This window comes from Schistocerca cancellata, chromosome 8, assembly GCF_023864275.1.
Source record: "Schistocerca cancellata isolate TAMUIC-IGC-003103 chromosome 8, iqSchCanc2.1, whole genome shotgun sequence".
In the NCBI taxonomy this organism is placed as follows: Eukaryota; Metazoa; Arthropoda; class Insecta; order Orthoptera; family Acrididae; genus Schistocerca; species Schistocerca cancellata.
The window spans coordinates 364,468,125-364,481,300 of record NC_064633.1 but is presented as its reverse complement, the minus strand read 5'-3'; the positions used below and the strand labels follow the sequence as shown (position 1 = coordinate 364,481,300).

At 39.4% G+C, this 13,176-nt stretch overlaps 1 protein-coding gene across 1 annotated transcript in view; it reads left to right on the top strand.

Moving 5' to 3' along the window:
- Positions 1-13,176, top strand: part of LOC126095273 (mitotic spindle assembly checkpoint protein MAD1) — a 108,040-nt gene that overhangs the window by 50,397 nt on the left and 44,467 nt on the right. Inside the window, exons 6-7 of the mRNA XM_049910031.1 lie at positions 342-635; positions 1,412-1,556. Coding sequence (XP_049765988.1) covers positions 342-635; positions 1,412-1,556 — 439 coding nt within the window. The remainder of the gene's footprint in view (positions 1-341; positions 636-1,411; positions 1,557-13,176) is intronic.

The following is a 13,176-nucleotide window of genomic DNA, read 5'->3' as shown; positions in this document are numbered from 1 at the left end:
ATTTATAGACCAGGTATGCAGTGATGTTTCTGTAAAATTAGGAAAGTAGATTAGAGTTATTGTAGGGATGGAGCTTTGTATTGGTTTGCTACATCTACCTGGTTGTCTGTCAGGAATAGAATCGCACATGAAAGTCAAAGGTACACGTTGAGTTCCAGTCTGGTGCACAATTTTAATATGTAAGGCACTTCAGATGAAAATTCAGCCTCACTCAAACTTTTTAAGCCATTGTCTAGTTCAGAACATGCTTTCCTTACAGTTGTAAAATGTGGTACTGAGATGTCAACTACTTTTGTTCAGCACATTATAAAACGTCAAATAATAGCAACAACATTTTACAGGAACGCTGTGCAAAACAAGTTACTGCTGGAGGAGATGGTAGCAGATCTAAAGCAGCGACAAGAGCGAGCAGATGAACGGGAGCGAGAGTTGGTTCGTGTTCAGGCCAGTTGTGAGACCCTGCAACACTGTCTTCAGGAGTGGGAGACTCTAGGGCAAGAGGTCTGTGGGCCTGCAGAAAGTGAATCATCTGCTTCCGCTACTACTCCAATGGCTGAGAAGGTTCGCTCTGTGGTTCGGGCCTTGCAACAGCGGGAGCTGTCTTTGAAGTCAGAGAATGGATCACTGAGCACAGAGTTAGTATTATTGTAATTAATATAGAAATAGTTTATAGCATCAGATATCTCAATTTAGTTTTTGGTAGCTCATGCCAATAACACTATTCACCCAGTTCTCATATTAAAGGGTTGCTCGCTATGTGATCTTTATTTTGTTCTTCCTGCATTTGTCTTGGCATCTGTCTGTCAGAGTCCACCCCACCCCAATTTCATTTACATTCTTTTGCATCTGTTATGTTGTTCAGTTATCTCATGCCAGCTTACAGGAACCTATTGCAGACACTAGTAGTGATACTTTGCCCATTTGTCCTTCATCTTTATAACTTTTTTCTATTGGTATAGATATTATCTGAAAAATGGCATGAAACTGGAAGAGAAAAAAATGTGTTTCTATTGGTGCTGGAATGGCTCTCACATTGTAAATAAAGTGAGGGAGAGGTGAAAAGACAGATTGAACAAAATAGGAGATGTACTTGAGTTTGCTCATTTGTTGGACCATTCTTGAGAACTATAGTAGTATGTGAAACCACACATATGTGCTTTTAACCTTCAAAAGATTTAATTTGGACATGCTACTCAATTTGTTGTAGTCTACTTGTTTCTGGCTTATGGTGACACATTATCAACATGAGTGAAGACATAATCTCATAACTTAAATATTATTTAATTTATTTTTGGTATGTGATGGTTTTAGTACAGTTTATATCAGTTTTGTAATGTTATATACAGGAACAAGCTTTAACATTCCCACTGTCTCAGAAATTATCACAAATTTTATTTACTTTTCTTTTCAGGTTGAAGGCTTTACAACTGAAATTTGATTCTGTTGTATCGGAACTAGATAAGATAAAAGCAGATACTGCCAAGAACCAGACAGAAGCTGAGCAACAAACATTACTGATTCGAAGACTACAGAAGAAACTACTTCTTGTTTCTGGGGTTAGTTCTAAATTTAAAAAGATATGTTTATTCCCAACTCCGTTCTTTTATTTTTATGTAGCAGTTGTATATTTAGCAAACGGGGTTTGTTAAAAACACATCATCTTTAAATAGTAAAAATAATCCCATAAAACAATGTGGACACTTACCAAATTCAGAACTCTCCATATTATCTCCCACATTTATCCTCATTCTTGTTATTTCCCTTTTATGTTAACCATGATATCACAGATGCATTTGCATTCACAACAGTTGCTGTGTATTAATGTGGCCAAATCACCCTCAGACATGGTGAGAACTCATTCAAGTACAGGCCACATACTACGTGTTTATGTGGTTGCATTCATAGCCCTTTTGGCTCACCTGAAAAAGCAATAAATTACCAATAGATTCCTGTGTACAGAAGCAATTGAATATTGTTTGCTGAATGTGTCAAAACAGGAATTTGTAGAATTATGGGCTACTTTTGAGCAGTTTTTGTTTGATTCTAGAACATACACATGAATAATTGCATAATCAGTTAAATTAGGATTATTTATGTAGATCAGTCAAATGGAAATGAGAAATTCGTTGCTGAAAATCAAACGATGTACTGCCATTGGAAAGATTTAGTGAAGTAATTCAACTGATTGAGTAGATTTATCAACAGAGATTGGCCAGCTTGTGTGTGCCGTGAGCTGGTGTATAATTGCAGAGTAGTGATGGGGTTTACAATTGCAAGTGCTCGCAACTTCTTGCAGTGTAGTTTGAGAAGTTTTTAGTTACTGAAGATGGGTCACCATCTTACATAGATATCTGAAGAGGGTGTCAAAAAAATGAACATCACTCAAACAACGGAAAATCCAGGATGGAATGCAACAATATTATGAAAGGATATTTGCTACTCACCGTAAGGCGGAGATGCTGATGTGCAGATAGGCACAACAATAAGATTGTCACAAAATAAGCTTTTGGCCAGCACGGCCTTTGTCAAAGATAGACACCACACACACACACACACACACACACACACATGTACATCTGTGTGTGTGTGTGTGTGTGTGTGTATTTTGTCTACTTTTAACAAAGGCCTTGTTGGCCAAAAACTTATTTGTGACCGTCTTTTTGTTGTGCCTATCTGCGACTTGTGAATAGCATGTCATTCAAAATAATTTATAGAGTGTCAGGAAGATACCAAAAAAGGTGAACCTCAGTGCAAGATAATCCATTTCCTGATAGTCCCTCTTTGGTACCAGACACAAACTCTGATGATATATCTTGGAATACTCATGTCAGTTATGGAACTATGCATAAAATATGCACAACCAGTTGTAGAATCAATAGGTGAGTACTGTGAGTGCAAATATCATTGCAAGATAGTGACAGTAAGTGGCTAGTATCTGATAGACAGTGAACAGGAGGAAGTATGGTTTCCTACATCATTTGACGTCAAGAGAATGAAATGTAGTGTAAACAGTATTTTTATCATTCTTAGGATGTGCAGATGTTAAATATAAAAAAGTCACTGACATTAAGAAACCATCATCAGGCATGTGATATGTACTTGTATTCACCAGACTTCCTTCTGGCTTCTCAATGCATTCCACTCTTCTGCTACTGTAAATACATTCTTTCTACTAAAACAGTTTTTCTGATGTCCTCTACCTACTTTCTGTTAGATATCTTCATTCTCTTTTCTTATCTCTTGGAACTCAAAAAATACCTCCTTGTGAAATTTAGCACCCATTTGCTTGCCCACCTACGTTTTATTTTCATTCCGGCTATACTTAACATCTCACACTCCAATTTGTTCCCTGATCCACATTTTTTTCTAATAACTCCCATTGTGCATCTGTCCATTGCTCACTGAGTATCCTTGTGTTTGAACTGTTTTCTCATTGAAAATCCATGTATCATTGACATTACCAAACAAATGTTTGACCATTGCATAAACCTGTAAATAAGATATATTCAAATAATTAGCCCTTTTATTGCAACACCTTTTAGATTTACTGACTCATATTTGTTGAGAATATATTGTGCTCCATAATCCTCGTACGACTAACTATCCACTGTGCAACAAAAAAAGTTAAACACCTTGAAGGGGAGGCGGAAATGAAATGAAACTTAACAAGTTGAGAGGTCTGTGATGTTATTTTAGTGATTAAAAAATTGAGTCAAATTTATGTATAACTTGACACATTACGAGCTCACTATCAGTATGACGTTCCACTCTCTTTGGCCTGGGTTTACGCCCTGATTTGGTTGGGAAGGTTGTCATAAAGCTGTTGTATCTGCTCCTATTGCAAGCTGGCCCAACTTTTGTAACTGGTCCTTGATGTTCTGAATACCGACACTGGGACAGAGTTGAGATCCAAGTTGGTCCCACACATTGTCTATTGAGAAAAGACCTGAGGATCTTGTTGGCCATGGGGGAGTACCTCAACATCACACAGGCATTTCATACAGTTACATGCCATATGTGGACAAGTATTGCCCTGTTGATAAATGGCACATGTGAGTGCTGTGTGTGATGTACCATTGTGCTGTCAGTATCCTCTATTAATACAAGCCATGATCTGAAGTCATACATGATAGCTCCCCATATCACGGCACCAGAAGAAACACCAAAACTTTGAAAGAGTGGGACCTACTCCCTGGTTGCCATCATAACTTTGTCATGTGATGCTAACACTGTTTCACACGAATACGCAGCATCTTCATGTACTTCAGTCATCACTCCACATTTGGCACTGTTCGTGCCCCTTGTATACCATACTAGGCCTGATAACAACATTACACATGAACAACACTGATTTACTCTGGTGGCCATTTCATCGTTGCAGAAAACTGCATCTCTTAATTGTTTACATATCCACCAGTAGTGTATGTATGTATGAAGTTACATTGATAACTAACCATGTCTTCTGGGTGTTCAACTTTTATCAGGCAAAGTAAAAAATGGTAAAAGAACAGTGTGCCACTAACATCTGTCTGTTACAGAATGCTAAAATGTGTTGAGAGCTGAACATTCTGATGTGCCTAGGAAAAGAAGCTTCTGTCAGAGAATAAGCACAATTTCAGGAAAAACAACTCATGTGAAACACAACTTGATTTATTTACTCACTGCATCTTGTAAATAATAGGGGCAGGTGAGGATATAGAGCCTGTTTTTCTAGATTCCTGAAGGGTTTTTGACACTAGACAGCATTATCCATGAATTACCAAACTATGATCATATGCATTACCTTTACAGATACGATTGCCTTAAATAATTATAACAGACACATCCCAGTTTGTCATCAGAGTTGTTGGCAAACGTTCAACAGAAATAAAATTAATATTGAGTGTGCACCAACAATGCATTATAAGACCTCTGATTTTCTTAATATAGGTAAACATTTTCTCAAACAATGGAATAATGACAATATTATGAAAAAGACCGAGTCCTACTCAACATATTGAGGAGATATTGAGTCGCAGATGTGCGCAACAAGAGTCCAGTCTCGGTGCCCAGAGATGGTGGCGAGGTGTATGTGAGTTGTGCTTAACTGGAATCGATATTTTGACAAACATAACCATGAACCACAGACCTTGCCGTTGGTGGGGAGGCTTGCGTGCCTCAGCGATACAGATAGCCGTACCGTAGGTACAACCACAATGGAGGGGTATCTGTTGAGAGGCCAGACAAACGTGTGGTTCCTGAAGAGGGGCAGCAGCCTTTTCAGTAGTTGCAAGGGCAACAGTCTGGATGATTGACTGATCTGGCCTTGTAACAATAACCAAACCGGCCTTGCTGTGCTGGTACTGCGAACGGCTGAAAGCAAGGGGAAACTACGGCCGTAATTTTTCCCGAGGGGATGCAGATTTACTGTATGATTAAATAATGATGTCGTCCTCTTGGGTAAAATATTCCGGAGGTAAAATAGTCCCCCATTCGGATCTCCGGGCGGGGACTACTCAGGAGGATGTCGTTATCAGGAGAAAGAAAACTGGCGTTCTACGGATCGGAGTGTGGAATGTCAGATCCCTTAATCGGGCAGGTAGGTTAGAAAATTTAAAAAGGGAAATGGAGAGGTTAAAGTTAGATATAGTGGGAATTAGTGAAGTTCGGTGGCAGGAGGAACAAGACTTCTGGTCAGGTGACTACAGGGTTATAAACACAAAGTCAAATAGGGGTAATGCAGGAGTAGGTTTAATAATGAATAGGAAAATAGGAATGCGGGTAAGCTACTACAAACAGCATAGTGAACGCATTATTGTGGCCAAGATAGATACGAAGCCCACACCTACTACAATAGTACAAGTTATATGCCAACTAGCTCTGCAGATGACAAAGAAATTGAAGAAATGTATGATGAAATAAAAGAAATTATTCAGATAGTGAAGGGAGATGAAAATTTAATAGTCATGGGTGATTGGAATTCGAGTGTAGGAAAAGGGAGAGAAGGAAACGTAGTAGGTGAATATGGATTGGGGCTAAGAAATGAAAGAGGAAGCCGCCTGGTAGAATTTTGCACAGAGCACAACTTAATCATAGCTAACACTTGGTTTAAGAATCATGATAGAAGGTTGTATACATGGAAGAACCCTGGAGATATTAAAAGGTATCAGATAGATTATATAATGGTAAGACAGAGATTTAGGAACCAGGTTTTAAATTGTAAGACATTTCTAGGGGCAGATGTGGACTCTGACCACAATCTATTGGTTATGACCTGTAGATTAAAACTGAAGAAACTGCAAAAAGGTGGGAATTTAAGGAGATGGGACCTGGATAAACTTAAAGAACCAGAGGTTGTACAGAGTTTCAGGGAGTGCATAAGGGAACAATTGTCAAAAATGGGGGAAAGAAATACAGTAGAAGAAGAATGGGTAGCTCTGAGGGATGAAGTAGTGAAGGCAGCAGAGGATCAAGTAGGTAAAAAGACGAGGGCTAGTAGAAATCCTTGGGTAACAGAAGAAATATTGAATTTAATTGATGAAAGGAGAAAATATAAAAAATGCAGTAAATGAAGCAGGTAAAAAGGAATACAAACGTCTCAAAAATGAGATCGACAGGAAGTGCAAAATGGCTAAGCAGGGATGGCTAGAGGACAAATGTAAGGATGTAGAGGCTTATCTCACTAGGGGTAAGATAGATACTGCCTACAGGAAAATTAAAGAGACCTTTGGAGATAAGAGAACCACTTGTATGAACATCAAGAGCTCAGATGGAAACCCAGTTCTAAGCAAAGACAGGAAAGCAGGAAGGTGGAAGGAGTATATAGAGGGTCTATACAAGGGCGATGTACTTGGACAATATTATGGAAATGGAAGAGGATGTAGATGAAGATGAAATGGGAGATACGATACTGCGTGAAGAGTTTGACAGAGCACTGAAAGACCTGAGTCGAAACAAGGCCCCCGGAGTAGACAACATTCCATTGGAACTACTGACGGCCTTGGGAGAGCCAGTCCTGACAAAACTCTACCATCTGGTCAGCAAGATGTATGAAACAGGCGAAATACCCCCAGACTTCAAGAAGAATATAATAATTCCAATCCCAAAGAAAGCAGCTGTTGACAGATGTGAAAATTACCGAACAATCAGTTTAATAAGCCACAGCTGCAAAATACTAACACGAATTCTTTACAGACGAATGGAAAAACTAGTAGAAGCCGACCTCGGGGAAGATCAGTTTGGATTCTGTAGAAATACTGGAACACGTGAGGCAATACTGACCTTAGGACTTATCTTAGAAGAAAGATTAAGAAAAGGCAAACCTACGTTTCTAGCATTTGTAGACTTAGAGAAAGCTTTTGACAATGTTGACTGGAATACTCTCTTTCAAATTCTAAAGGTGGCAGGGGTAAAATACAGGGAGCGAAAGGCTATTTACAATTTGTACAGAAACCAGATGGCAGTTATAAGAGTCGAGGGACACGAAAGGGAAGCAGCGGTTGGGAAGGGAGTGAGACAGGGTTGTAGCCTCTCCCCGATGTTATTCAATCTGTATATTGAGCAAGCAGTAAAGGAAACAAAAGAAAAATTCGGAGTAGGTATTAAAACCCATGGAGAAGAAATAAAAACTTTGAGGTTCGCCGATGACATTGTAATTCTGTCAGAGACAGCAAAGGACTTGGAAGAGCAGTTGAATGGAATGGATGGTGTCTTGAAGGGAGGATATAAGATGAACATCAACAAAAGCAAAACGAGGATAATGGAATGTAGTCGAATTAAGTCGGGTGATGTTGAGGGTATTAGATTAGGAAATGAGACACTTAAAGTAGTAAAGGAGTTTTGCTATTTGGGGAGCAAAATAACTGATGATGGTCGAAGTAGAGAGGATATAAAAGGTAGACTGGCAATGGCAAGGAAAGCGTTTCTGAAGAAGAGAAATTTGTTAATGTCGAGTATAGATTTAAGTGTCAGGAAGTCATTTCTGAAAGTATTTGTATGGAGTGTAGCCATGTGTGGAAGTGAAACATGGATGATAAATAGTTTGGACAAGAAGAGAATAGAAGCTTTCGAAATGTGGTGCTACAGAAGAATGCTGAAGATTAGATGGGTCGACCACATAACTAATGAGGAAGTATTGAATAGGATTGGGGAGAAGAGAAGTTTGTGGCACAACTTGACCAGAAGAAGGGATCGGTTGGTAGGACATGTTCTGAGGCATCAATGGATCACCAATTTAGTATTGGAGGGCAGCGTGGAGGGTAAAAATCGTAGGGTGAAACCAAGAGATGAATACACTAAGCAGATTCAGAAGGATGTAGGTTGCAGTAGATACTGGGAGATGAAGAAGCTTGCACAGGATAGAGTAGCATGGAGAGCTGCATCAAACCAGTCTCAGGACTGAAGACCACAACAACAACAACAACTGGAATCGCGGGTCCAAGTGGATCCTTGAACAAAAATGCCACATAATCTCCATAAAAGATATAATTCAAATGTAAATGTGTAATGATTCTTTTAAAATAAGTTTCATTTCAAATATAAATCAACTTTTATTGAGCAAAAATTTTAGATTGTGTTATTTTTTTAACTTTAAGTCCTTTGTCTCATATTTTACAAGAATTTTTAGTACCTTACTATATAATGCCATATGATTGCAAAAGAGGCTTAGATTAAAAAACCTAGATGTACTATGGAGTTTCTCACAACTTCCCCCTAACTATCGTATTTACTCGAATCTAAGCCGCACCTGAAAAATGAGACTTGAAATCAAGGAAAAAAAATTTTCCCGAATCTAAGCCGCACCTGAAATTTGAGACTCGAAATTCAAGGGGAGAGAAAAGTTTTAAGCCGCACTTCCAAATCGAAAGAAAGTTGGTCTTTTGTAATATCAGACACAATTTAGGTAGAATAAATGACGATACAGCTACAGTAGTTTGGTTCGAGTCATAAGCTTATCAGTTAAGCTTTACCAGGTAGCCATTGCTATGTGTCAGGCGTGCTTTGTCTGGTTTGAATCGGTTGCTTATTTTTGTTTGATCTGATAAGTGCCGTTCTCTTTGTTATAGGTATTTACGCCACTCTAGGCTGAAAATGCCTTATTGTACTGTGTCATGCATTGTTTGTCACATTCTGATAATAGGTGTTTATGACCGCTCGCGGCATGGCTTGCTTTAGACTGCTATTTGTTGTTACATACACTGCTGCTTTCTTTGCTAATGATCAACAAGAACCAAATAATAGACTGCGTCTGATAGATGTTCTGAATGAGAGTTTAGCTAAAAATTTTCTCCATTTGAAAATATTTGCAGACGCCTCTTTTGTACATTACATTCTGCACAGAAATTAGTCATCTTAGATTTAAAAATCTAGTCAATTGCCGTGCTACATTTCTGATTGTATCACTATTAGGCATGGTGGAGGTTACACTCAACAACGGAGCTAGGTTAATAATTGGCTCCTTTTACCGACCCCCCGACTCAGCAGCATTAGTGGCAGAACAGCTGAGAGAAAATTTGGAATACATTTCACATAAATTTTCTCAGCATGTTATAGTCTTAGGTGGAGATTTCAATTTACCAGATATAGACTGGGACACTCAGATGTTTAGGATGGGTGGTAGGGACAGAGCATCGAGTGACATTATACTGAGTGCACTATCCGAAAATTACCTCGAGCAATTAAACAGAGAACCGACTCATGGAGATATCATCTTGGACCTACTGATAACAAACAGACCCGAACTTTTCGACTCTGTAAGCGCAGAACAGGGAATCAGTGATCATAAGGCCGTTGCAGCATCCCTGAATATGGAAGTTAATAGGAATATAAAAAAAGGAAGGAAGGTTTATCTTTTTAGCAAGAGTAATAGAAGGCAGATTTCAAGCTACCTAACAGATCAAAAAGAAAATTTCTGTTCCGACACTGACAATGTTGAGTGTTTATGGAAAAAGTTCAAGGCAATCGTAAAATGCGTTTTAGACAGGTACATGCCGAGTAAAACTGTGAGGGACGGGAAAAACCCACCGTGGTACAACAACAAAGTTAGGAAATTACTGCGAAAGCAAAGAGAGCTTCACTCCAAATTTAAACACAGCCAAAACCTCTCAGACAAACAGAAGCTAAACGATGTCAAAGTTAGCGTAAGGAGGGCTATGCGTGAAGCGTTTAGTGAATTCGAAAGTAAAATACTAGGTACCGACTTGACAGAAAATCCTAGGAAGTTCTGGTCTTACGTTAAATCAGTAAGTGGCTCGAAACAGCATGTCCAGACACTCCGGCATGATGATGGCATTGAAACAGAGGATGACAAGCGTAAAGCTGAAATACTAAACACCTTTTTCCAAAGCTGTTTCACAGAGGAAGACCGCACTGCAGTTCCTTCTCTAAATCCTCGCACAAACGAAAAAATGGCTGACATCGAAATAAGTGTCCAAGGAATAGAAAAGCAACTGGAATCACTCAACAGAGGAAAGTCCACTGGACCTGACGGGATACCAATTCGATTCTACACAGAGTACGCGAAAGAACTTGCCCCCCTTCTAACAGCCGTGTACCACAAGTCTCTAGAGGAACGGAAGGTTCCAAATGATTGGAAAAGAGCACAGGTAGTCCCAGTCTTCAAGAAGGGTCGTCGAGCAGATGCGCAAAACTATAGACCTATATCTCTGCCGTTGATCTGTTGTAGAATTTTAGAACATGTTTTTTGCTCGAGTATCATGTCGTTTTTGGAAACTCAGAATCTACTATGTAGGAATCAACATGGATTCCGGAAACAGCAATCGTGTGAGACCCAACTCGCTCTATTTGTTCATGAGACCCAGAAAATATTAGATACAGGCTCCCAGGTAGATGCTATTTTTCTTGACTTCCAGAAGGCATTCGATACAGTTCCGCACTGTCGCCTGATAAACAAAGTAAGAGCCTACGGAATATCAGACCAGCTGTGTGGCTGGATTGAAGAGTTTTTAGCAAACAGAACACAGCATGTTGTTATCAACGGAGAGACGTCTACAGACGTTAAAGTAACCTCTGGCGTGCCACAGGGGAGTGTTATGGGACCATTGCTTTTCACAATATATATAAATGACCTAGTAGATAGTGTCGGAAGTTCCATGCGGCTTTTCGCGGATGATGCTGTAGTAGACAGAGAAGTTGCAGCATTAGAAAATTGTAGCGAAATGCAGGAAGATCTGCAGCGGATAGGCACTTGGTGCAGGGAGTGGCAACTGACCCTTAACATAGACAAGTGTAATGTATTGAGAATACATAGAAAGAAGGATCCTTTATTGTATGATTATATGATAGCGGAACAAACACTGGTAGCAGTTACTTCTGTAAAATATCTGGGAGTATGCGTGCGGAACGATTTGAAGTGGAATGATCATATAAAATTAATTGTTGGTAAGGCGGGTACCAGGTTGAGATTCATTGGGAGAGTCCTTAGAAAATGTAGTCCATCAACAAAGGAGGTGGCTTACAAAACACTCGTTCGACCTATACTTGAGTATTGCTCATCAGTGTGGGATCCGCACCAGATCGGGTTGACGGAGGAGATAGAGAAGATCCAAAGAAGAGCGGCGCGTTTCGTCACAGGGTTATTTGGTAACCGTGACAGCGTTACAGAGATGTTTAACAAACTCAAGTGGCAGACTCTGCAAGAGAGGCGCTCTGCATCGCGGTGTAGCTTGCTCGCCAGGTTTCGAGAGGGTGCGTTTCTGGATGAGGTATCGAATATATTGCTTCCCCCTACTTATACCTCCCGAGGAGATCACGAATGTAAAATTAGAGAGATTAGAGCGCGCACAGAGGCTTTCAGACAGTCGTTCTTCCCGCGAACCATACGCGACTGGAACAGGAAAGGGAGGTAATGACATTGGCACGTAAAGTGCCCTCCGTCACACACCGTTGGGTGGCTTGCGGAGTAAAAATGTAGATGTAGATGTAGATGAAGAATAATACGAATATAAACATAACATGATATGTCTATTCTTCAGCATTTGCTGCTGCCTCACACTAGTTTCGTAGGTTATTAGGCAGACAGGATTTAAGTGAGATAGCAGCAAACACGAAAGAATACATGGCAAAATGTTTATATTCGTATAATTCTTATGTTGAAGAGAATACTGCATGTGATTCGCAGTTCATAAAAGTCCCTATTAGCAACCATCTCTTCTCACAGGTAGGAAAAAAATTCAGAACGTAGAGTTGGCCATATTGACAAACATCCCAAATAGTCTTGCCAGTCGGATTTTCTTAGTAGCCCTACATTGAAATGCTGCTACATTCGAAGATGAACAACACGGAATTTGTATTTACTTCGTTGGATAATATATGAAAATGCAGTGGTCGAAACTCGGGGGGGAGAAAAAAGCTCATCTTACACCTTTTTTTTTAAATTTATTTACTGTCGCAGAGGTTTTGGTGCCAGTATTTATCTTTGTGCCCGCAAAGCATGCCTGTGTAGCGCTACATATATTCAACGGCAGAAGTTAGTTGCGGCAGCACCTACCAACATTTTTCAGAACTTCCTCTTACTTTGCACTCAATTCTAAGCTGCAGGCGGTTTTTTGGATTACAAAAACCAGAAAAAAAGTGCGGCTTAGACTCGAGTAAATATGGTAATGAAAACGAAACATGGAAGTGTTCAGATGTTATCTATATCAGTACCTGAACTAAGAATGGCACTTGGTACAGAACTCTCGTTTTTTCAGCTTGTCGTTCACGGATGAATTTAAAACATCTGTCACATTTTTGTGATTGCTGTCAGTTTTAGGACCACATAAATAACATCTTCCTCTTTCTTGTGAGCTACTTTGATTACAAGTGAATTTTCCAGTCATAGGTCTTTTGCATTTCATCTGCCCCTAGAAAATTATCTATCCCCCTCTTCAAATCTGCTGAAAATGAATAATATACCATCTTTCTTTCTGTGATAAATGGCCTTATCAAATTTAGTCCAATTTCTTTTATGTAATGATTAAGTTTCATACGTTTTCTACCAGTTGATGCCTTCCATAATACGAATCCATTTGTATTCGCAAAATTCAATATTGCTGAAGAAACTACACATGGCCAGTGATGAGTTTTTAGAGACTGAATAAATGGTGCATTTCTGATTTAATGTATCAGTACCACCATTTTTTCTGTTGTAAAATTCAATTATCTCAGGTTTTCCACTGTTTTCATTGACTGAATTGT